Genomic DNA, 25355 nt, shown 5'->3' with positions numbered 1-25355 from the left:
CAAGTGCTGGGATTATAGGTGTGTACCACCACACCAGGCTACCCTTCTCCTTTAAACATGAGAAAGACCACTCTTGCTGGGCAGTGGTGCACATGCCTTTAATCCCAGCACTTGGGAGGCAGAGGCAGGATGATTTCTGAGTTTGAGGACAGCCTGGTCTACAGAGTGAGTTCCAGGACAGTCAGGGCTAACACAGAGAAACCCTGTCTTGAAAATCAAAAACAAGAAGAAGGAGGAGGAGGAAAAGGAGGAGGAGAAGGAAGAGGAGGAGGAGGAGAAGGAGGAGGAGGAGGAGGAGGAGGAGGAGGAGGAGGAGGAGGAGGAGGAGAAGAAGAAGAAGAAGAAGAAGAAGAAGAAGAAGAAGAAGAAGAAGAAGAAGAAGAAGAAGAAGAAGAAGAAGAAGAAAAGAAGAAGAAGAAGAAGAAAGACCACTCTTTGTGCAAGCAATCCCAGCCAGCAAAGACAGCATAGGATGCCAAGTCGTCTGGGGGGAGTGAGGCCACACTGGGCTGTCCTCCCTATTCAGATGATGTGGCAGCTGCTCTGTGTGCATTCATGTGCCCCGAAGCTCTTCCCTACTGGCTCATAGCAATCTTGGGAATTGGCAGCTCCTGATTCCATTCTCCCTATGTCTTCTCTCCAGGAAGGATGAAGCAGCAGTTGCGAAGAGATGCTGTGGATCTGTTGCAGCCCTGTCGTCATTACAACAATGCAACTGGTATTCCATTCAGTCTGCACAGCCTTACAGGTGGGTGGGTGGTCAGTGTACGCTTAGCTTTCACATGCCACAGAACGGCCAGGCACCTTACATAGCAGCTAGGGTCTCAAGACAGGAAGAACTCAGTCCTATAACACCTAGGCTCAGACTCGTGCCAAAGTCACTCACTACACCACATGCATGTGCAGAAGCAATTTTGGATCTGCCAAATTCAAGGAGGTAAAAACAGAGGTCACTTAAAAAAAAAAAAAACACCAAATTTTGTAACTTTTATTTTATGTGTGTTTGAGTGTGTGCCTGCATGTGGCTGTGCTCACTGAGTGTATGCAGTACCCAAGGAGACCAGAAGGGGCCTTTGGAACTAGAATTCTAGGCAGCTATAAACTGCCCTGCCACTGAACTGTCTCTCTAACCCTAAGAGGACAGCATCTTGACACAAATAGTTACAAGGTCTCATTTGCAAGGATCATGGAATTAGAAGGATATTAGGGGAAGTCTTTCAAAAACGATTGAAACAAACTATCCAGTATCAAATAAAAACTAAAAATAAATAGTATCTATTTCATGACCTCCTGGGTCAGGATTCCAAATCAAATACATTTACATTTTTTGTAACTAAATTACTTGTTCTAGGTGAGATAAATAGGAGAGGGATGCTGTTATACCTCGGCTTCCAGGTGACTACCAGGTCACTACTACCTAAATAGTTACAAAGTAACTTGATAAATAGCAAGGTGATTATACACTGTAACTTTTCTTATGTTGCTGGGGGTGGGCGTTTGGACTTAAGTGAGCTATTTGGAAGCTAAATGCCAGTCTATATTGATACCTTAGGAGTCAGCAGCCATGTGTTGATGGCACTAAGGTTAAAGGTGGGCATCAGAGGGACTGATTGGAGTCTCAAGTCCTGAGGCAGCACCAGGAAGGTAGTGCTCTGCCCAAGAAGCCATATCACCAGATTTATGACTTGGCTGGTCCTTTTTTCCCCTATTATTATTTGTTTGGTTGTTTTTGTTTTGTTTTGTTTTGTTTTGTTTCGATTTTGAGAAAGGGTCTCTATGTAGTCCTGGCTGCCATGGAGCTCGCTTATGTAGACCATGCTGGCCTTTAAAATAACAGAAATTCTACTGGCTCTGTTTCTTGAGTATTGGGCTTAAACGTGTGTGCCACTGTATTAGTCAGGGTTCTCTAGAGTCACAGAACTTATGAGCAGTCTCTATATAGTAGGGGAATTTGTTGGTTACCTATAGTCTGTAGTCCAACTCCCCAATAATAGTCAGCTGCAATTGTGAATGGAAGTTCAAGGATCTAGAAACTGCTCAGTCCCACAAGGGAAGCAGGCAAAGAAGAGTGAATCTTCCTTCTTCTGTTGTCCTCATGTAGGTCTCCATAAGGGGTGTCCCAGATTAAAGGTATGTGCCACCATGCCTGGATCTGGGACTTGCTTTGTCCCAGATGACCTTGAACTCAGAGATCTCCCTGTCTTAATCTGGGATTCTTAGCCACTATGCTTCAAGATCTCCATGTCAAGATCCAGGTCAGAAACTTGTATCTCCCAGCCTCCAAATCAGGATCACAGGTGAGCCTTCCAGTTCTGGATTGTAGCCCATTCCAGATATAGTCAATTTGACAACCAGAAAGAGCCACTACAACCTCCATGCAAAAACTGGGCTGCAGTGTTTTGTTTGATTTGGTAATGGTGGTGATGATTTTGGTTTATTCTGGTTTGTTTGTTTATTTTTGGTTAGATTTGGTTTGGTTTTTCTGGACAGGATTTCTCCGTGTAGCCCTGGCTGCCCTAGAACTCACCTGTAGACCAGAACTCACAGAGATCTGCCTTCCTCTGGCTCCCAAATGCTAGAACTAAAGGTATTCACCACCACTGCTTGGCTCTGACTTGGGTTGTTTTGAACACAGTGGTCCCAGAGTGGGTACGACAGCACATGCCTATAGTATCAGCACTAGGAAGGCAGAGGCAAGTGGATCCCTGTCAGTTTGGGGTTAGCCTGGTCTACATAATTCCAGGCCAGCCAAGGCTGTGCAGCAAGACCCTTTGTCTCAAAGGGTAAGGCAAAATCTGGGCACTGGTAGCCGTTGCCTTTAATCAACTCAGCACTCAGAAAGCAGAGGCAATCAGATCGCTGAGTTCAAGACCAGCCTGGTCTACAGAGGGTGTAGACCAGAGGTACAGAAAAACCTTGTCTTTTTGGGTTTTTTCCCAAGACAGAGTTTCTCTGTATAGCCGTGGCTGTCCTGGAACTCACTCTGTAGACCAGGCTGGCCTCAAACTCAGAAATCCCAATTGCTGGGATTAAAGGAGTGTGCCACCACCGCATGGTGAGAAACCTTGTTTTGAAAAATGATTGAAAGTCCGGGCAGTGGTGGTGCATGCCTTTGATCCCAGCACTTGGGAGGCAGGGGCAGAGGCAGGCAGATTTCTAAGTTCGAGGCCAGCCTGGTCTACAGAGTGAGTTCCAGGACAGCCAGGGCTACACAGAGAAACCCTGACTCACCAAAACCAAAAATCCAAAAACAAACAACAAACAAAAACTATTAAAATAAAAACAAACAAAACCAGAGACCCAGAGACCATACACGAATGTGCCAATGGGACTAGCCAATTGTCTAACTGTGAAAGCGTTAAGTATTGGTATTGATCTTGCAAAGACAGTGGCAATATCTGTCAGTGGTGGGACGTTCCAATACTTCTCCAGTCACTTATCTCCCCTCTTCTTAAAGGATATAAAATTCCTTTCATAAAGGTGTAAAGTAAAATGTCAAGAATAATATGACATTCAGGATGCAGACATTCTGGATGCGTGGAGGGGCTGTGCAGAATACCAAAGGCTGGGTTTTCTTCCAGGCCAGCTTATCTGTTTGGAATGGATGGGACTCATACCAGAAAGCCAGGCAGGAAACATTTCCAGGTTGCCTTTGCCTAAGAGGCAAAATGCCCACGCTCGCACCTGTAGCCTCTCCAACCTGCCAGCTTCAGGATGCCACCTGTTCCCCTGTTAGCCCTCCCCGCCTCCCTGGAAATGGAGCCCAGCACGCTGCCTCCTCAGCCCCTGGTGCTTGTTCAAACTATAGTTTTCATGCAGCAGATCCACAGAAACCCTGCCAGGGTGGTTTTCAGCTGTTTCCGGTAGGAGTCTTTCCATCCCGGCAGGTGGCTTTAAACCCTCAGCATTTTTGCATATTCATACTCACCTTTAAAGTTCAACTGCTCCTGCTTCTTTGTAGCTCCTCGCAGCCAGCTTACTCCCTGGCATAAGATAACATCCTCATTGCCAGCTCCATTGCTGGCAAAGAGATAACACCACATATGCACTTATAAATTCCATTTATCTGCATCTTCCCCCCCCCCACCCCCGGCCTCCACCCCCCCACCCCCCCACCCCCCCCACCCCCCCCCACCCCCACTCCCAGACAGGGTTTCTCTGTGCAGCCCTGACAGTCTGGGACTAACTTTATAGACCAGGCTGGCCTTGGACTCACCGATATCTGCTTGCCTCTGCTTCAAGTGTTGGGGTTAAAGACTTGCACCACCACTGCTCATTTATCTGTATCCTTAAAAAAACAAAACCACTGCCAGGCAGTGGTGGCACACACCTTTAACCCCAACACTTGGGAGGCAGAGGCAGGCGGATTTCTGAGTTCGAGGCCAGCCTGGTCTACAGAGTGAGTTCCAAGAGAGCCAGTGCTGTACAGAGAAACCCTGTCTTGAAAAAACAAAACAACCACTGGAGATTGATCCTAGAGCCTTATGAGTGCTAAACAAGCATTTGTACCATGGAGTAACTCAGCCTACACTCTTCCTGTCTGGTCTGTAATTCTCCATGGAGACCAAGCTGGTCCTTAAACTCATACATATCCACCAGTCTCTGCCTCCCAAATACGGGATTAAAGATGTGCATCAACATGCCCTGATTCTCAGTGACCCTTTTAAACTTTTTGCATTTGAAGCCAGGTAATGTTGGTACACACCATTAAGGCCCAGCACTCTGGACACAGAGGCAGGTGGATCTCTGTGAGTTTAAGGCCAGCCTGTTATACAAAGCGAGTTCTAGGATAGCCAGGACCACACAGAGAAACCCTGTCTTGAAAAACAAAACCAATCAGACAAGTAGACAAACAAAAAGTGGAAAGATACCTGTATACTTAGGGCCTTGGGAGCTATGGAAGACCACCAACAGGAGTTGATGTCATCAGCTCTGTGTTCTTTTAAACTCTCAGCTAGACCAATTGCTGGAATTTCCAAGTCGGCATCTTTCTTCCCAGCAGTATTAGTTACTTTTAGTTGAGACATAGAGCCCAGTGATACACAAGAAGGAGTATGAAGTGGTTATCCCTGCCCTCAGACATACCCAGTAGCCTCTTTTCCAAAACTCAGAGAAGCTGACTTAAAGATTAAACATCACACCAACCAAGGCTGGAGATGTAATTCAGTTGATAGAGTGCTTGCTTAACAGACAGCATCATATAAACCTGTTTGGTAGTGCACACCGGTAACCCTAGCACTCAGGATGATAGAGGCTCAGAAGGATCAGAAGCTCAGCGTCATTTACAGCTGTACATAGTAGCTAATGTGAGGCCTGATGCATACATAAAACCATCTCAAGAGAAAAAAACAACAAAACACACCCAATAAAACATCACAGCAGCCTGTGTCTATATATGTGTCATGGGGCTTATTCTTCTAATGTCTCCAAATAAGAGATAAATAGATGTAACATGGATAGTTGGGTAGATTAATTAGTGAGGGGTGAATGGACATGTGGGAGGACAGAAGGATGAACAGGTTTGGTTGCCCTGGTCTGGTCATCCGTCCTGGTTCCAGTAACCAGGTTAATTCGTGAGAGCCTTTGAGGAGACCCCAGCTTCACACAACCCTCTTCCAGGGTTCATCCTCGGGTGGAAGTGGCTCTATAGCCAGAGAGAGCAGGTAAAGTCATCAAACCAAAATGACCCCGCAGCCTGGGTCTCAGCCTGAGATTAGGCTCTGCCTAGAAATTTGGTGACTTGAAGGTGAGCTGGTGACTGAGGATACTGTGGGTTAAGCTCCTGCAGGAAGCCGGACAGGGCCCTGGTCTACAGCCGCTCCGGTGGGAGACTTGGGACAGGAGGGCCAGCAAGGGGAGAGGGCGCGGTTCCAGCGGCGGGAGCGGGAAACAGCGGTGCTGAGCACGCGCGGAGCGGCTGTCCACAGCTTAAGCATCAGGCAGTGCGCGGGACCCGCCCGGGAGGCAGAGAGTGCGCAGGCGCCAGGGCGGGGTAGCTGCGCCTCCGCGCGTTCTTCGTCCCGCCCCCGCGCTGGCAGCGCCATTTCCAATTGGACAGAGCCGCTACGACGGGAGGGGAGAGCGTCGTCGCGTCCGGTGACGTCTCGGGGGGGACGTCGGCATATTCGGCAGCGTCGGCTGCCTTGCCGGAGTCGTCCGCTGGAAAATGGCGGAATACTTGGCCTCCATCTTCGGCACCGAGAAAGACAAGTGAGTAGGGCCGGCCTGCCGGGAATTGGGCTGGGTGGGCGACGGGCAGCGGGTGCCGGCCGAGGCAATCGGCGGTGGCGTCCAGGCGTAGCGGGTGGCTCGGGCCTAGCAGCCTCGCGCGGCTCGGCGCCGCCGCCTCGAGGGCCGGGCGGCGGGACCTGGCGGGCGACTCGGGCTGGGCCTCGGCGCCTAGAGCTCCACGGTGGGCTCCATGCCGGGTTCTATACGAGGCCCTGCCCCGCGCCGCGCTCCCACTGCTGCCCCGGGCTTCTGGGGCAATGTAACACGTTTCTTGGAACTTTAGGCTGTGAGTTGTGTCGGAAGTGCTGTGGCACCGTCCTCGCTAGCATTCGGTCGCTGGGGCCGACCTTTGGGAGCGGTTTCGACCGAGTAAACCTCCCGCCTGTCTAAGCGTTGGCGGACCCGCTTTTCTTTTTAAATTCAGGTTTGCATATCCATAGCCAACTGTTAGGGTAAGAGGAAAAGAAATAACAATATTCCCGCCTGTGTTCGTGTGCTGCCGTGGTACAGACTCATTTCCAGCGTGTTGGCTGAAGTTTAGGTTAAGGGGAATGTCTTCAGACGCTTTGAAGGATAATTCCTACTTTGAAAACGTAAAGATTTGAGTGTCTGGCTTAATCTGCTCCCAGTAAGTAGTTACCGTCTTTATGTTTCCGAATCTTGTCCAAGGTTTATGCAGATGTCAGTCATGGTGGTAAGCGTTTGCAATAGATAACATTTCTGGTGCCACATTCTCACTATTAAAAATGTTCTGTTTTCCAGGATGGAGGCTGTCCGATCAGGCACCTTTATACAGTCTACAGTGTTTGAAAAGGGGATGTTTCTAAAAGTCTCTTGCCCGAATCGGCAGTCACTCGAGAGACATTTTATTGGATTTCAGGTGTAGGCCAGTCTTGGAGAATCAGATCGGAGAAAGTCTGGATTCTCAGGAAGTCATGGAGGAAGGCTGTGCCTTGTGTTAAGGATAACTAAAATACATTAAAGGGACTGGAGGGGTGACTCAGTGGTTCAGTGCAAACTGCTCTTGACGAGGCCAGTAGTTTGGTTTGCTGGCCCCTTCATTGCAACCTGATGTCTCACAAGCACCTGTAATGACAGATCTGGGGAGATCCATTGCCTCTGGCCACCACGGTCACCCGCGCCTGGGTATACACCCCTTTCCCCACACACGCATATGTAACTTGAAATAAGACCTTTAAAGTACTTTAAACCAACACTCAAAATCCAGGTGTGGTGGTACATTTAGTATCAGCACTCTAGAGGTAGGTAGGTGATCTCTGAATTCCAGCCTGGTCTACCTAACAAGTTCTAGGATGGGGCTGGTGAGATGGCTCAGTGGTTTAAAATCACAGACTGCTCTTCCAGAGGTCCTGAATTCAATTCCTAGCAATCACATGGTGGCTCAAAAAAGTCTTTTTTTTTTTTTTTTTTTTTTTAAAGCTTCTAGGACATAGCAACCCTGTCTCAAAAATACACGCCAATTTGTTTGGTGCTATGGGACAGTGCCTGCTCTAAATCCTGTAGTTGCAGAGAAGATGGGCTGGAACATGGCGAAATGTGTATGCCAGTTCTGACACAAGAGGTTTCCTTGGGTTGATGCCTAAAGGCTGGGACTTCAAAACCAGAGGCATAGTAGTCTGGCCCTGTGTTCATATCTGTGTAGTAAAGGGCTGTCTCAGCAAGCTACTTGGAATGTTTTAAAAAATTTGGGTTACTTATAGTCACCCAAATTATTATGTTATTTTAGCTGAAACGGAAACATGGGGTGCCTATAAACTTTGGGGTTTTTTTTTTTTTCCTTTTGTTTGTTTGTTTTTCAAGACAGCGTTTGTATAGCCCTGGCTGTCCTGGAACTCACTCTGTAGACCAGGCTAGCCTCGAACTCAGATCCGCCTGCCTCTGCCTCCCAAGTGCTGGGATTAAAGATGTGCGCCACCACTGCCCGGCAACTTTGGGGGGGGGTGGTTAGGTGGTGAGTCTTTACCAATCAAGTATATGGCTGTGACTTTTCTAGACCCAGCTTGTCTGGCAGAAATCACCCCTTTTCCTTGTTCTTCTCCTTTGGCTGTCCCCAAAACAGGGTTTCTCTGCATAGCCCCAGCTGTCCTGGAGCTCTTTGTAGACCAGGCTAGTATCAAACTCAGAGATTCCCCCTACTTCTGCCTCCCAAGTGCTAGGAGTAAAGGTGTGTGCTGCCGCCACACACCTGAAGTGAAGCGTTAGCTGGGAGTGCTATAGTTTGAGAGTTAATTCATGTGGAACCCTTGAGTGTTTTCAGCCAGAAGTTTGCCCATTCCAAGGTATTTTTTAAGCAAGCTCTTTTTTGTTGTTGATTTTTCTAGAGAGATACTACCTCTAATCGTTAGGTTGTGTAAAGTAAGGAGATCATTAGCAATCATTCTCCTTTCCAGATAAACTCAGACATACTCTCTGATCATCAATAGAGGATAACTGGTCTTCATGGTCCACCATGCAACCTTTACTCCAGGGCAAGGACTTACTTAGTCCTTTAGTAAGCATGTGGCTCTTACTAAAAGTATCTATGGGGCTGCGTTCCTGCCTCTGCAGCTGACTTCTGCATAGGGAAGCTCTTATCTATCAAGTAAAAGTTCAAACTACAGATATTGCAGACCATGCAGCACCTGATGGTTTTGGCTGCTTGAGCTCCTCGGAGTCTCTGCGCAGGGCTTTGTGGCAGGTGAAAGGCTCACGTGTGATTTGTGAGGCAGGCTAGCTCTCCACCTAGCACATTTACGCTGAGGTGAAGCCAGGAGACCAGCTTGCTTCAAACCAGTCTTGCTTTGGTCCATGAGTTGGAGAGAGCCTGGACATTGCTTTCTCTTTTCTTTACATGATGATAGCACTGAGAGCAAGCACTGTGTCCTCCACCCTGGGACAGTGCCTCCGCAGCACCCAGGACCCACAAAGTGGGCAGAGAAAATGCTCAGAGGGGAGGGGTTTTGGGGTAGCAGGAGGCAGGCTAGCTAGACTGGGAGCCCTTCTGTGGGAGCTAGAGTAGTGTGACCTCTAATACTGCCTGCCCGAGGACAGTCAGCAGGAGCTGCCTGACTTCTGTAACAGGAAGAAAGTATCTGGGAAGTAGCTTCAAGTTCCTGATGTTTCTGCGACGTCTTCCCAGAAATAATCAGTTCTTATTTTCCCTTTACAGAGTCAACTGTTCATTTTATTTCAAAATTGGAGCATGTCGTCATGGAGACAGATGTTCTCGGTTGCACAATAAACCAACCTTTAGCCAGGTTTGTGTGTTATTGGGTTTTTTGTTTTTTATTTTTATTTTTTCACAAATTATCAAAAGTTCTTCTGCTTTCAGGAGCGATTAATGTTCCCACACACTCAGCAAGTCAAATCTTCCCTCTGGGTTTATTGTGCATTTGTTGCAGAGGGTGATGGACCTACCCCAGTGGGAAGTCTTGCTGCTCTTGACCTTAGAGGAGTCTCTTAAAATATGGTTGGGTGTTGGCTGAAGCTGAAGTTCACTGCCCTTTTTCCTTAATGGAGAAACATTAGTGGGTGCACAGGGATTTCTGCTCATTGGGCAGTAGTGATCTCATTGGGCAGTAGTGATACAGCCCCTGGGTGAGGCATGCTGGCATGGGTGTCTATTAGCAGACCCAGCATACTCTAATAACCCAGAGAGGTCCATGGTTTGACACCACAAGGCATCATGAGCATAGAAACTTAAAGATGGGCATAAATTGCTCCTGTCGGGGTTCTTGGGTTCACTGAGATGTGTTTGTTATCTTGGGCTTAGGTTTGCCTGAGTTAAACTCAGTCCCATATTTCGTTTGGTGGAACAGTAGGGGCTGTGGGGGAACAGCAGTTTGGTCCTAGCACAGACTTGCTAATAAATGAAGAGATGGGAGACTGGAAGGGTCTCCCCGAGTCTGCCTAGATTGAGCGGCTGAGTTCATCATTGTCCAGTCCAGGCCGCAGTGCATCTTTCTTTTATGTGGTTTTCCTTCTTGCATACTAAAGTTTCCTGTAGAAAGTTAAGACATTTGCCAGTTGTACAAGAAAGAAAGGAACCATGTTTTAGAATGTAAGCCTCCAGGAAACCACAGCATTGGATGTTTTTAGAGGGTAGAGCATGATAGATTTTTCTTCCCAATTATCCTTGAATGCCCGCCCCATGGTTAGTGTCGGAGGCATCTGTCCTCTAATGACCTAAAGGGTCCTTCTTTTTTAGTGAATTTTAAGGCTAATCAAAGTATCTGCTTTAAACTGTTAGGAGTGTGTTGTTTACCTATTAACAAAATCTCCCAGCTGACCCAGTGGTCTTAGGCTGCTGACTGTGCATGCCTTCGGTGTCTTTGTATTCGGTTAACAGGCATGTGAGGTTGTGGGCAGGCAGAGAGAGACTGCTCTCAGTGCTCTCTGAGCCAGAGCCACACACAGTTGCCTCGAGCTCTAAGCACTGAGGCCTGGAACAGCGGGAAGGTGGGCCCCGTGTACTGTGATGAGCTCAACACTGCACAGTTACCTCAGTTGGGTTTGGTTGACTAGTCAGACAGAACTAGAGCTTCCCCTTACATTGCTCTCCCTACAGTGAGAGCCTTTGTCGGCCCCGGGACTGGGGAGACCTGCAGGGGCAGGCGTGCACTTGCTGCACTTACTGGCTGCTCTCAGTAGGAAGCTGGTTAAAGTCAGCTCAGGGAACCTGACGGTGCAGCCCACCCCTGGTGCTGGAGGGCTGCTGCTTTAGCTCGGTAGTTCAGGGTGTGTGCTCTGCTGTTCAGCCTTCCTCCCAGGTGAGCTCCAGCAGCAGGCCTTGTCTCCCAAACACTGTTCACCCTATATGCTTAGCGCAGCCAGAAGCTGAGCTCTGGTGTGCTGAGCTCTGGTGTGCCGAGCACTTAAGAACCGCTTTCTTTCCAGCAGGTTGTTGAGAGGCAGTCTGTGCTGTGGGTCACACAGTGTTGGCTAGCACAATTGTAGTGTAATTCAGGGTGGGTTTCTTTGTACGCTCTAGTGATGTGGACGTGAGATTGATGTATATTAGCTTACTAACTTAAACATGGTTTGTTTTTTCAGACAACTTGATTTTAAGAAGAACGGTACAGTGTAAGGTTTCAAGTCTGCCTGATCCAGTTAAAAGCACAAGGGTTAAAAGGATTTTTTCCTTAAAAAGAAGGATCGCAAAAGAGCAAATGTTTTAACTATTGTATTATGTAAACAGAGACCCACCAAGAAAGTGTAAATAAGAGTCAGGTATCCAGACAACTGGCGTGGCTGCTTTGCTAAGAGACCAGGGATCTTTAGTACTGCGTACAGTTGAAGTCTGCATTTGGTTAAGACAGATGATTTTGTGTGGGGAATACCATTATGTGACTTTTTAACCTGTTGTGTGCTGGCTTGAAGTACAAGACAATGTTAGTGTTCTCTTGTATTGAAGCACTTTATTGTAACGGGGATCACTCAAAACAACAGATACAATTCCTTCTTGGTTGCTGGCTGACTTGACCCAAGTCACTGCTCAAACTCTGTTTTCATAATATGATGGTTTTGGTATACTCTGCACAAGACACAAGTGTCTGACTTGTGAGAAAAACAACAAACAAACGTTAACCGTTTGCAAACAAACTGTCTCTTTGCAATTGTCTAATATATGCACAGCAGCCAGTAGAATTCCCCTTTTTATTTTTTTTCCCCGCAGACCATCTTGATTCAAAACATCTATCGTAATCCCCAAAACAGTGCACAGACGGCTGACGGCTCACACTGTAAGTCCCACAGTTGGAGGAATTTTTTTAAACGATGGTGTTCAAGAGCCCACTCTTAATTGAGACATAACGCTGGCTCTGAGCTGCTGACATAGAGCTGTTGCAAACAGGACACGGTGCTGGAACCTCGTGGCGCACAGCCAGAACTTGACAGGGGCCACAAGCGCTCAGGAGGCGCTCTCCTAGGGAAAGTCACTGGCCGGCCTCTCCTGTTGACTTACGTTTGTCACGAGAGTGTCCGCCTACACGAAGCGGGTTCTAACCCGGGTAGCCAGTTGTCGGCCTTTACTGTGACTGAACCCTGGCCTTTCTTAAGTTCTTTCTGTAAAGTTAAAATGGTAGGAATATTAAGGAGTCGACAAGGTAAGTTGCCCAGGACGTGTGGGTTTTATTTCACCATTATAATTTTTCCTCTAGGAAGTGGAGATTTCATGACATGAGATATTGTATTTCTCTGGTACAGCGCTTGGTTCGTCACAGGTGCGAGCACTTTCCCTCTCCGTCTCTGTCAGATAAGAGCCAGTGCCATCCTTGCTCGGCTGGCATTTGGCAGTGGAGAGTCCGCTGTGGGCAGAAGTGCGATATTGCCATCTCATGAGATCTCCCTGCACTGCAGAGTTAGCGTAGCTCAAGACAGCCACCAACTAAGGGATCACCTCTGCTCGAGGGAAATAACCCACTCTCTTTCAGCACTGACTCAACTGACGCGATCGATCGATCATCACAGGCAGCCGGTTAAGTGTGTACATTTAATTTCCATAATATAAAGTTGTTGCGTTTTGTATTTCAGACCATTGCCCTCTTGAACATTTACCGTAACCCTCAAAACTCTTCCCAGTCTGCTGACGGTTTGCGCTGTAAGTTCATACAAGTTCCTTCCCTGGTTCCCTGGGCTTGCGTGTCAGAGCTCAGTGTCCATCCACCTGGTCTGCTGTGCTAGTGTCAAGAACCGCGTCCTAGATGGCAGGAGCTGTTGTCCCCACTGACCTGCAAGATCTGAACTCCTGCCCCTTAGTCAGGATGACAGTGACTGGCAAGGGCACCCATGAAGTAGTGGGACTTGCCACTCTTGCTCCCTCCGCACTTGGACCGTCACCCTGGGATGCACTGGGGTTGAGCTGGAGGTCTGTCCTTCCCTCTGAGGAGCAGCGGCATCTGAATGGCTCTCGCTTTTTGGACTCGGGTGGAAATTGTTTAGAAATTTAAGATTTGGTTGCTCGTTAGCTTCATTTCCATGAACTGCATGTCGGAGGTCATGCTCCTGTGAGGGCCTTGTTCTGATTGTCTCCCAGGGGAGGGTCTGCAGCCTGCACCGCTCACCTGCAGGTGTGCTAACCAGATGAGCGAGTGCTCAGCAGAGGAATGCTCGGTGTCCAGACACCCACCTTACAGAGATAGCATCTCCAGCTTCCGGAGGTAGCGGGTTCCATTTGGTAATGAAGGGTGCTTGGTGGGGCAACAGCTTAAGCTGGCATCAGTAAACCTTGTACATCTTTTCCTGTGCTGGGAACTACTATATTTCCACAATGGAGCACTGGGATGCAGTCATGTCCAGACCCAAAGTAGATTCCCCTTGGATGGCCACAGGCTGAATCCACCACATCCCTAACCAAAACCTTCATCTCTTGTAAATAAATGGTCTCAGGACCACTGCCTGCTGGAACTGGCCAGGCTGGGAAACCTCTGGTGCCCGTGTCTGTGTAGATGGGGCTTTTCATGTGTTCTGCTGAGGTGCTGCGTGTTTGTGACGCTAACCCTGACCTGACGATAGAGCACGCTCTAAATTGAGATAGCAGTCACCTGGCAGTCAGTCCCTGGTTTAAAAGCTTGATTTTGTTTTATTGTTAGAAATAAGGACTGTAGGAGGGGCAATGTTTACGTGTGGCTTTATTAAATAACGTGTGTTTGTGTCCCTGCCCTGGGGTACAAGAAATGGAAACAGGTGATTGGGAACGGTGCTTGTTCACTGGGGGCTCTGCTTTCCTGACAAGATGTTGTGTTTGCTGTCTCTATTTGCAATTCACAGTATGTTTTTGGGTGTACTCTAAAATGAATTTTTAGCTCTTTATTAAATCATCCAGTCCTGGGGTCCTGGTTGTAGAAAGTAAATGAAACTAACTTTATTTTAGAGCAAATTAGTTACCTACCAGCTTGAAATTGGAATTGTAGAAAAATGAACTTCTCACAAAATAAAGTTAAACTGGAGTCTCAGCTTTAAGAATAATATTTCTGTAAGAAAAGTAGTCCTTTTCTAAGTTGTAGTACTTAAAATATACTGAGCCCACTGGTGTTCCGATCAGTGACTTGGTGTGCTGGTGTCCTTTGGGTCGCTTTGGCAGATGGGAACTGGAACAGAGTAGTTCATTGGTCTTAAAACCACCACCAAATGTTTGTCAGAGCTTTGCGCAGGGGAATATTTTTTTCCTATTCTCATTCTACCTGAATGCAGAAGGCTTTGACTTTAGCCTCTACACTCTGCCTGTAGAGCAGGTTTCTTAGCCTTTTGCTGTTGCCTATGACCTGCCTGTTCCTTCTCAGGTAGGGTCAAGCACCCTTGAAGGTTGGATCAGGTACCACGTATGGGCATGGTCCTGTCAAGAAAGCCTGGTGCATTCAGTAAAATTTGGATTTTTCAGGCCAATTTGTTTCCTCAAAAGTCAAAATAACTAAAGCAACTTCAGATACCTTGGAAAGGGAGCTGTAGTTATCAACTGCATCAGAACATAGTTAGCTCTTAGTTTCAGTTACCAAATGAGTTTTGAGCAGAAGTCAAGTACTGCCCCACACCCAATCAAATGCCTTTTGTGGGATGCGCCAAAGAGGCAGGTGGGCCTGTGAGCTCTCTGCTTGTCTGGGATTGTGGCTCACAGAATCACGGGATCACTTGAATTCAGACCCGGCGTGGTCCCAAAATTTCCGGAAGGCCCTTGCCAGCTCCTTACCCATCTGTTTGTAACATGATTTTTTATTAACAGATCAGTTCTGTGGTGTCTTGGATTGAGGTTAAGGAAGTGACCATTGGGATAGACTGGGCAGACGTGCTCAGGAACAGCCCTGGCTTCAATTACTGCATGTGGCTTATAGAGAGGAAACTTGATGCAGAGGTTGGGAACACCTTCAACAAGGTCTAATTATCTTTATAGCAAGACATCCAAAATGCTGAAGTCCGGTGGCTTTGGTTTCAACCATGTCAGAAAGAATTTCCTAGCACTCAGCGGCTGGCAGTGTCTAAAGGCACACGAGCTCCTGATCACTCACCCTCGTTTCAGCTTCCATTTGACCTAACAGAGGGAATCAGTGTACTGCCTGGCCGCCAGCATCAAAGAATACAGTTTTATTTTAAAAGGTCTTAATCCAGGAGTCACCTTTTTCCTTGAACTTTGTGTGGCCCTTTTGGTACCAACTAAAGCTGGCTGTGGTTTTGGTAGCCAGGACTGAGGCTGTGGGCATTTAAGATCTCAGCAACTCCAAGGCACAAGCAAGTCGGTGCTCCTGTAGCATGCAGCTCTGGCCTGGCGTCCTCTAGACAGTCACTATAGCTGAGTGTGAGGGCAGCATGGCCACAGGGCTCACCGTCTGGGTGTCTTTGACTGCAGGTGCTGTGAGCGACGTAGAGATGCAGGAGCACTATGATGAGTTCTTTGAGGTGAGTGCCCGGTGAGGTGGGGGTGGCCCTGAGAGAGATGGGGCTGTGTGCGGTGCTCAACGCCTGTTCTCCTTCAGGAAGTCTTCACTGAGATGGAAGAAAAGTACGGGGAGGTTGAGGAGATGAACGTCTGTGACAACCTAGGAGACCACCTGGTGGGGAACGTGTATGTCAAGGTACAGACTACTGGATGCTGTGGGCCGCCATCCTGGTGGCTGTGGCTTTAGTGAGGAGTAAGTGCTAAGGAAGGTTGGCACTGCTGGAATCGGCACAGGTTAGCCTGTGTACTTTCTTATCTGAAGCAACACTTGGGAGCAAGCTCACATTTGCTCTCAGCGGATTAGACTTGAGAAGTAACACTGGGCTGTCCTGGAGTCCATCATGGGGAGGGTTGGCCAGTTGAGGTTTACCACATCATGCCTCAGTGAGTGTGTGTAACAGTAGTGGGGTAGAGAATCAACCCTTAGCAACGCAGCAGTGGGGTGGCAAGCACTTTGTTTTTGCCTTTTCAGTTTCGCCGCGAGGAGGATGCAGAGAAGGCTGTGATTGACTTGAATAATCGCTGGTTTAACGGGCAGCCAATCCATGCAGAGCTGTCCCCAGTAACTGACTTCAGGGAAGCCTGCTGCCGCCAGTACGAGATGGGGTAAGGAAGAGCCTGAGTGACTGGTGTGGTGGGCGGAGCTCAGTTATCGGGGGCACAATCTAACATGTCTGGATCTGACCCGCAGAGAGTGTACAAGAGGAGGCTTCTGCAACTTCATGCATCTGAAGCCCATCTCAAGAGAGCTGCGGCGGGAACTGTATGGGCGCCGGCGCAAGAAGTGAGTCCTCTGAGTGTGTGTGGGACAGTGTGGGGAAGCTCCCCAGGGCCGAAGCAAAGCCAGGCCTGGGACTGCTCCTCCTCAATGTGTCTGCTCGGGTCCTGGTACATTATCTCAAATACAAAATGCCTGGGGGAATCCTGCCCTGCATACAGGGAGGCATTCTGCAGGTGTGCAAGTTGTCTGCTCTTGCCTGCAGTGGGCAGTGGCACTAGGGCCATCTGCTGACTGATGGGCACTTTTTCTGGGTATGCATCCGGAGCTCACAGCTGCCCAGCCCGCGTTGGTTTTGTGACTGTCCACAGCATTTGGGTTTGCTGAAAGCTGTATCATACCGAGCATACCACACCTGTTCAGTGTGGGGGTGCATTCATTTCATCCCTGGGACTTGCAAGCCACTGGCCTCATGTCCTCGCTGTGGTCAGGGCTGTGGTGCTCTGCTTCTGATGCCATCTTCTTTTCCAGGCATAGATCCAGGTCCCGGTCCAGGGAGCGGCGGTCCCGATCCAGAGACCGTGGGCGTGGTGGCGGAGGCGGAGGAGGAGGCGGTGGAGGACGGGAGCGTGACAGGAGGCGGTCCAGAGACCGGGAGAGATCTGGACGATTCTGAGCCGAGCTGTTTTTACCGTGTGTCTGCTAGACAGTGTTGTAGTTGGTTGACAAGCCAGTTCATAATGGGATTTTTTTTTTTAAAAAACAACAAAAAAAAAAACAAAGATGGGTTTCTGAATAAACTTTGTAGTGATACAGTATTTGTTTGACTTCTTGTAAAGTCTTTTTCTGCAGTTTTTCTAAAAGTGGTAGCTGTGTGTCCTTGGTAGAAACACAAGTTTAAAAAGAAAAGGAAGCATAAGATCACAGCAGGTAAGGGAGGGTAAGGAGATGTGACCTTAGTGACCAGGAGTTTCCCTCAAGACTTGTGGAGTCTCTGCTGTTCTCTGCTTACATAGCCAATGAGCCATGTCCTGTTATAACTGAACACTCAACCATACTTGCAAGAGAGCATGTCCTGGGGTGAGGAGACCAAAGGATCACATGACCTGTGTGTCTTCTAGATAAGACTTCAGTAGTCATGCAGTGTGCATGCATGGTGGGACAAAATAGCTGGCATGTGCTTACATGCCCAGGAAATGGTCGGAGTGGAAATGTGCCATCAGCTGTCAGAGGTATTTCTGTGTGGTGTCTCTTGCCCAAAAGCACCTGTGCTGGGAGCTGGGGTACTGGCTGCTGCCAGTCTAGATACTGTGACAGGTGTTGGCATACTGTGGCCACACCACACCTCAATGCCAGGCCTGAATCAGTGACATTAGCTCCTTGTGGCAGTTCACAGACAACATCTAGACAGCTCTTCACCTTGGGCTGGAACCTTCTGTGGTTGTCCCATGGATAGCTCTAGTAAGCATCTGGTAACTGATGTGTTCAGAGCATTGCTCTTAGAATAAGAGGACATGGGTCTATCCCTAGACATGCAACACAGAAGGAGTTACTGCTCCAATCTGTGTCAACCTTTATGACTTAGGTTCCAGAAAGAATTTCTGCATCACAACCCCCTTTTGGGGGGGGGGTCAAATAACCCGTTCACAGGAGTGACCAAAGACCACCAGAAGACATGATTTGTAAAATTCCAGTTACATGAAATAATAAGAATAATCCCGTGGTTGGGGTCACCACAAATGAAACTGTATTAAAAGGTCACAGTTTTTCCTTGAGAAACTCCTGGTCCCTAAAAGTACTACAGTGGCTCTTTACCCTCCCTCACCTGCTGTGGTTTTTTTATGCCCCAAAATAAAATTTTTGTTTTACTCAGAGAAACCCTGCCTCGAAAAACAACAGCCAAATTTCTTGTTTATAGCAAATGAGAACCACTCAACCTAGACGCAGGTCTTCCCTTGAGTCTGCAGTAGAAGCCACAATGACATTACCAGTGTCTTCAACCTTGCTAAGAAAGGGTTTATTTTGCCTCATAACTTGAGGGTATCACCTCCAGTGGTATGAGAGACATGGTGGGGCAGGAGTGTGAAGTGGTTGATCCACAATGAAGAAACAGAGATGGATGAATGCTGCGCCCCCCCCCCCCCCCGTGATTAATTTAATCTCCGTAGATATGGGCAGAGATCAGTTTCTAAATCTCATTAAGTTGTCATTGCCTCAATTCCAGATTGGGACTATTTTCCCATCAGAATGATGAGAGTAAATGTTACAACCTATTTAGCAAAACAAGCCCCCCTGACAGAAAGACACTGGGCCCTAGCCGAGGCCTCCCTTCCCAAGCAAGGGGCAGTGTTCAGGCCTGTAGAGGATGTAACGCCGCGGCCCCATCTTGGAAGCAAGCGGAAAGCAGCTCCTCATCAGGCACGAAACCGGCCAGCACTCAGATCAGCCACTTCCGGCCTCTGGAGCTTCCAGCGGTGCGTTTCCAGCCTCAGAGGGCGCCACCAAACAGATGTCAAGAGTGATGCTAAGGTTTTAATGTGAATTGTTGCCCACCGGCTTGCGGATTTGAACACTGTCTCCTGCTGTTTCAGAAGGCTGTGAACCTTTAGGAGGCAGAGCCTTAAAAGAGGGCGTTGTTCAGTTGATGACTGGTGATGGACCTTGACTGACAGGTGTAGTAGCTTCTGGCGGAGCTCTCTGCTTTCTGTGCCCTCTTGAGATCTGAGCTGCATGTTCCCAGTGCTTTGATGCCACCTGCTGTTCTACCTTACCAAACCATGAGGGACTCACTGTTCCCTCAAAGCCTTTGAGTTACTTTGGTCAGGAATCTATCAAAGCTTCAAGAAAAGCCACTAATGCAGGTGGGTAGAGAAGTATCTTCTCCAACACTGGACTGTCCCAAGTTCACCTTGCATTAGTGTGGTGGACAAAACGTCTGGTAAATAATGGGTGTTTGTCATCTCTTCTGCCTCAACTTCTGAGTCAGAATCTACCTCTGCATCGAGCCGTTTGTTCCTTCAGTCACCCAGAAGGTATCTATAGGTTCAAGTAAAAAGGCTGGGTTTTATTTGTTTTGCTTTCTTTTGTTTTGGTTAGCAAAAGTGGCTTTCAAGTTTCTGCAAAGGACCCTGAACAGCTGGTATGAAGACCAGCTGTCTAGTGTACTGTTGACGCACTTAGGCTCACAGTCTGGGGGGGCGGGGCTTAACAAACCAGCACTGCCCACACTCAGTAGGCCAATTAAAATAAATAGGGAAAAGTAGAAAAGGGAAATGTATTGAATGTGGCCGGCTTGAGAAGTGAATTAAAGAAGCCAGACACCCCACCCCACCCCGCCTCTGCCACTGCCTCAGCCTCCCACTTCATCTTCAAGGGACTTCAGAATGAACATTTTGTAGTTTGAATTAATTATTGCATGTGGAGGGTGCATTCGTGCTGTGGCACACAAGTGGAGTTCAAGGACAATCTTCAGGAGTTGGTCCTCTGATCCCGCCCCAATGAGGCGGGGCTTGATCGGATCCCACCCCAGATGGGGCGGGGTCTCCTATGGTCTCGCCCCAATGGGCGGGGTCTCCTTGTTTCTGTGTGCTCAGTCCAGGCTCGCTGTCCCATAAGCCGCTTGCTATGAGTACCGAGTCTAGTACACAGCTGCATCTGGCTTTTTAAGGCTCTGGGACTTGTGTGTCTTTCCTGGGGCAGACACACATCGATACATCGACAGTCTGAACTTTAGGTTTGAATGGAGATTAGAGGTGTGCGACAGCTAAAAAGAGTCTAGTCAAGGTGTGATTCTGCCCATCTTTATTTCTCAGCTCCGAGGTTCTCCTGCAAAGCAGTCTCACAAGTTGTCAGAACCGAGAGAAATCTCTTCGTGTGCAACAAGTTGCCCTCTCGTTGGCTTTGTTACAGCATTGGAGTTGACCAAGTATTAAAATTAAATTGTGACGACAACGTCACAACTCTGTGATCACTAAAGATCACAGAGTGTGTGTATATTAAATTTCATTGAGAGCACAGGTTGGGGAGTGTCATCAAACCCTGAGTCTGAGACCAGCCTAGGCTACCCAGTAAAAATAAATACTCAACGGCGCACTTTCAGTAGTAAAATTCTGCTTGGTAACAAATGATAAATTATTTCTTCACTGGAGCCAATTCAATCAGTTTAGATTATATTAAATGCAGGTTTATTGGGAAGCTGCTTTCTGATGGATTCACTTGTTCAAAGGACTGAGGTCGGAGAAGTCACTGTGGGGAAAGAGAAGGTGGGAAGGGAAAAGAGAAAGACAGAAAGGGTGCCTGAACACAGAGAGGTGGGGGAAACCAAAATATCAGGATAATATAGGAAGTACCCTCTGGGGGAAGGGCAGCCCAGCCCATGGCTACAAAGTTCAGATTTGGGGTCTGGGTGTGTCAGGTAGGGTCTGAGAGGTGCTGGGATGCCAGGCCTGCTTTGATATGTAAAATATTCACCTCAGTCCCCTGTCCTGGGGTCTGAAACCAAACAACAAAAATGGATTCACAGAGACACAAATGAATAAATCAGGCCAGGCACAGAGGCATAGCTCTGTAATCCCAGTTCCTAATGAGCTAGCTAGTCCTGTATCAAACACACAAATGTAGCCAGGGATGGCTACATTTAATCCCAGCACTCAGGAGACAGAGGCAGGAGGATATTTCTGTGAGTTTGAAGCCAGCCTGGTCTACATGCTGAGTTCCAGGACAGCCACAGCTACATAGAGACACCAAAACCAAAACCAAACTCCAAAACCAAAATATACAATCAGTGATCCATGAATGAGGACAATTCTTCCTAGTTAGGGCCAATGATTAATGTAGAGAATGAGGTGGTTAAAAAGTCAATTGTTAACGCTGTCAATAACAATGGGTCCAATGTTGATATTAGAGCAGGAAAGACCAAAGTATCTCCATGGTTATGAAGTCTCCCCACCAGATATTTAGTAATTACAAAGAGTGGCTGAGGAACTTCTCAAGAAGGACAGATTGACCCAGCCACGCCCTTACAGTTGGCCCAGAATTGGAGATAGAGCTCAGTTGTCAGCATGCTGCTCAAGGGTGCCCGATGCTGGTGGCATATAAACTGTCATGCCGGAACTCGGGGAGTGGAGACAGGACCTGAAGTTCAAAGTCACCACTGCCTACGTAGCGAGTGTAAGGTTGGTCTGGACTACACAAGATCTTGTCACAAACACAACAGAAAGTTAGCAGCAGCAAGGGGGGACAAAGAAAGTCCTCCCTGATGGAGGCTGTGGTGTATGTGGGCATACACTCAGCATCCCTCTCACAGCTTCCGGACCAGTGTGTCATCCCTGTGTCTGGCCAAGAGGAAGGAAAAGCACACTAATTAAAATCAGTGGGTATTTTGCAAACTGTCCTGGACACTTCCAAAATGCTTCTGTTCTTCAAATGCAGAGTAACCTCAGATCTGTTCCAGACTAAAAAGGGGGGGTGGGTGGGCACAAACCCAGGGACTTGGCAGAGGGTAATGTTGGGGATGCTGGCAAAACTCTGAGTAACGACATGCAACTGGAGCACCGGGTGTTACTGATTTGACAGGTGCATTGTGGGTATGGAAAGCAGTCCTGTTCTTAGGAACTACACAAGTATTGAAGGGGAGGGGAAAGGCAGACTGGGAGAGCGAGGCTGTTTTTTTTAATTAATTAATTAATTAATTAATTAATTAATTATTGGTCAATTTGACACAACCTAGAGTCATCTGAGGAGGAAGCCCATACGAGAAAAAGCATCTTCATCAAACTGGCCTGTAGACAGGCCCGTGGGAAATTTTCTTAGTGACAGGTGTGGGAGGGCCCAGGCCACTAGGTGGTCCTGGGTGGTTTTATTTGTGTGTGTGTGTGTGTGTGTGTGTGTGTGTGTGTGTTTGAGACAGGGTTTCTCTGTGTAGCCCTGGCTGTCCTGAGCCTCACTCTGTAAACCAGGCTGGCCTCGAACTCAGAAATCCACCTGCCTCTGCCTCCCAAGTGCTCACCACCTGGCGGTTCCCGGTGTTTTAAGGAAGCAGACTGAGCAAGCCGGGGAGTAAAGCGGTCTCTGCTTCAATTCCCGAATCCCCGGGCTTCCACCTTGAGTTCCTGTCCGACTTCCCCCAAAGACAGCTTCCCCAAAGTCACTTTGTTCATGGCGTTTATCACAGCAAAGGAGGACAGTGATTCACCCGTCTACAACTTGCTTTCAACAACTCAGATGGCATGTGTGTGCATGTGTGTGCATGTGTGTATGCATGCGTGTGTGCATGCATATGCAGAGAGAGAGAGAGAGAGAACAATGGGAAACTGCATTAAAGGCTCTTTTCACTTCTTCCTACTCTTTGATAGGCTGTTTATGCTGGGCGGTGGTGGCAGCGGCGGCAGCACACACATGCCTTTAATCCCAGCACTTGGGAGGCAGAGGCAGGTGGATTTCTGAGTTTGAGGCCAGCCTGGTCTACAGAGTGAATTCCAGGACAGCCAGGGCTGTCTCCAAACACACACACACACACACACACACACACACACACACACACACACACACAGGTTATTTCTTCGCTGCCGCTGGTGAAATGAGTGGATTTAAATCAGATTAGATCATATTAAAGGCAGGTTTCTTGGAAGCTGCTCTCCCGTGGGCGAGTTCACCAGCCCCAAGGACCAAGGCCAAAGAAGTTGCAGAGAAGTTGCCATGGGGAAAGAGGCGAGAAGGAAGGGAGAAAGAGAGAAGACAGCAGCACAAGCATAGAGAGAAAAGGAGAAGAGGGAGAGAGGAGGAGACCAAACGGTCTGGATTGTATACGGAGGAGCCTCTGGGGGAAGGGCAGCCCCGCCTCTGGGCTGGAAAGTTGAGGGTTGGGGGCAGGGTTTGCCAGGTAGGGACTGAGGGATGCTGGGAGAACTGGAAGCCAGGTCTGTGCTTTGGTTTGTAAAATATGCACCTCAGTCCCTTGTCCTGGGTTCGAAACCAAACACTCTTCCTACCATTTTTCAAGCCGTCTGAAATTAGTTCAAAGATTTCTATTTTAAATAAAACGAAACTTGTCAGAAAGTTGATTTAAAACTGAGTTCCTTGCATGGGACAGAATTGCAAACTGGGATATGTTGTGTGGGGGTGGGGTGGGGGTGGGGTGGGGGTGGGGTGGGGGTGGGGTGGGGGTGGGGTGGTATTCCAAGAGTTTCAGTATTCCAGGATGCTGGATGCAGGATGCAGGATGCAGGATGCTGGAAACTGGGGCTTCTTCCGTCCTCCTTTTCATTGCTGGAGGTGGCAGGCGGCCAGGGGCAAGCAGTCCTGGCTGCCTGTGTGTCTACAGTAACTCCAATGCCCGCCTGCATCTTCATACGGCTGTTTCTCCATTCAAATTCTCATCTGCTCTTAAGGACACCATAACCGTGGTTTTAAGTCACTACCACCGCTAATGTACATTTATCATATCTAAGACCTGGCCAAACATTCCACAACTTGAGAGGATTCCTGGGAATTCTTCTTAGTGTTCTTGTACGACAAAATAAGATAGAATGAGAGGCAAAACAGCTCAGAATAGTAACTGGAAACAGGCTCACGCTCAAGCTCTAGAGCCCTAGCCCCAAACTCCACCCCTCCCCCTTCCTCCGTCCTCCTTCCGGGTTGGCATCAAGTTTCTTAGACCCACTAGGCACTTGCCCTAGGCGCGTACACTTTTCCAGCCCAGAAGATTTCTCCCTGGAACAAGATGTGTGTGGCCCTTCTAATCAAATGTCACATTCGGCTGTGCGTGGTAGCCAGGTCTCCAATACCACTCTAGAGGATCAGGAGTTGGAGTCCATTCTTTTTTTTTGGGGGGGGGTTTTGGGTTTTTGGATTTTTTGTTGTTGTTTTTTCGAGACAGGGTTTCTCTGTATAGCCTTGGCTGTCCTGGAACTCACTCTGTAGACCAGGCTGGCCTCAAACTCAGAAATCCGCCTGCCAGGGCTGGAGAGATGGCTCAGCGGTTAAGAGCACTGACTGCTCTTCCGAAGGTCCTGAGTTCAAATCCCAGCAACCACATGGTGGCTCAAAACCATCCTTAACAAGATCTGACGCCCTCTTCTGGAGTGTCTGAAGACAGCTACAGTGTACTTACATATAATAAATAAATAAATCTTTAAAAAAAAAAAAAGAGTTTATAGCCTCAGATCACTTAAAAAAAAAAAAAGAAAAAGAAATCCGCCTGCCTCTGCCTCCCAAGTGCTGGGATTAAAGGTGTGCGCCTACACCGCCCAGCGAGTTCACAATATTTCAACAACAAGCTAAACTCAGGGCTGGAGAGATGGAGAGAGACACCCCACACTCCCAGGTCTCTTTATGTAGCCCACGTTGGCCTCGAACTCAAACTTCATTCAGATCTTTCTCCCTAGACCCCATTCCAAATGCTGGGATTGCAGGCACCACCACGCCCATTTTTAAACTCCTACGGATATCGATATTGGGGCGCCCTTCCAGCGGCCCCTCTGACCCAGGCCCCTCTGGGCAGTTGCTTCGAAGAGCTGTGGGCTCTTTTCTGTGAGCGTCAGGCTTCTGCCGTTCAGAACAGCGATGCGCGACTCAGAAGGCCAAGCCAGGAAGCCCCACGAGGCACGCCCTCCAGAGGAACGGGTCCTGGGAAATGAGGTTCTCTGACACTTGGCTAGGCTGTGCTGCAGTGTGCAAACCTTTGGACACAAACCTGGGGCCCCTCCACTGCCTCACGGCAAATGTGTGTTAGACGGCAGAGCCTCTCGAACTTTCGAGCGCATCTCCTTGAATTCTCAAAAGAGCAAGCAGCCTCCCCCTCCACTGTGGAGGTGGGGCGTCCAGCGGGCCCCTGGCCGAACCAGAGTGGGGGTGGGGAGGGGAAGGGGTGTGGGTGGGCGGGGTGGGTGGGCGGCCGTTCTGCGGCCCGGGATTGGCGGGTGTCGGCCCTCCGCCCCCGTCGCCGGGCCAATCGCCTGAACCTGTTGTGGGTGGCTGGGT

The 25355-nt window shown here is 48.5% G+C and overlaps 1 protein-coding gene across 3 annotated transcripts; it reads left to right on the top strand.

Moving 5' to 3' along the window:
• The first annotated feature begins 6093 nt into the window (after positions 1-6093).
• U2af1 (U2 small nuclear RNA auxiliary factor 1) lies at positions 6094-17194 on the top strand. Of its 3 annotated transcripts, none has more exons than XM_052163399.1 (8): positions 6094-6210; positions 9401-9488; positions 12763-12829; positions 15569-15618; positions 15696-15794; positions 16131-16264; positions 16350-16442; positions 16908-17194. In XM_052163399.1, the coding sequence occupies exons 1-8, from the start codon at positions 6167-6169 to the stop codon at positions 17050-17052; spliced, it is 720 nt and encodes a 239-aa protein (XP_052019359.1). In that variant the 5' UTR covers positions 6094-6166; the 3' UTR covers positions 17053-17194. The 3 variants fall into 3 exon arrangements, with proteins under 3 accessions (XP_052019359.1, XP_052019360.1, XP_052019361.1); XM_052163400.1 differs by lacking the exon at positions 12763-12829 and adding an exon at positions 11906-11972; XM_052163401.1 differs by lacking the exons at positions 6094-6210; positions 9401-9488 and adding an exon at positions 11906-11972.
• The last annotated feature ends 8161 nt before the right edge of the window (positions 17195-25355 follow it).

This window comes from Apodemus sylvaticus, chromosome 19 (assembly GCF_947179515.1).
Source record: "Apodemus sylvaticus chromosome 19, mApoSyl1.1, whole genome shotgun sequence".
Taxonomy (NCBI): domain Eukaryota; kingdom Metazoa; phylum Chordata; class Mammalia; order Rodentia; family Muridae; genus Apodemus; species Apodemus sylvaticus.
The sequence above is the reverse complement of the archived record's forward strand: the minus strand, read 5'-3'. Positions and strand labels throughout refer to the sequence as shown.

Bases quoted from the DNA above. Each gene is read 5' to 3' on its own strand.
- U2af1 (XM_052163399.1), top strand. From the start codon at position 6,167: ATGGCGGAATACTTGGCCTCCATCTTCGGCACCGAGAAAGACAA. The intron at 9,489-12,762 runs GTTTGTGTGTTA...TTTGTATTTCAG, and splicing joins ATAAACCAACCTTTAGCCAG to ACCATTGCCCTCTTGAACAT. The intron at 15,619-15,695 runs GTGAGTGCCCGG...GTTCTCCTTCAG, and splicing joins ACTATGATGAGTTCTTTGAG to GAAGTCTTCACTGAGATGGA.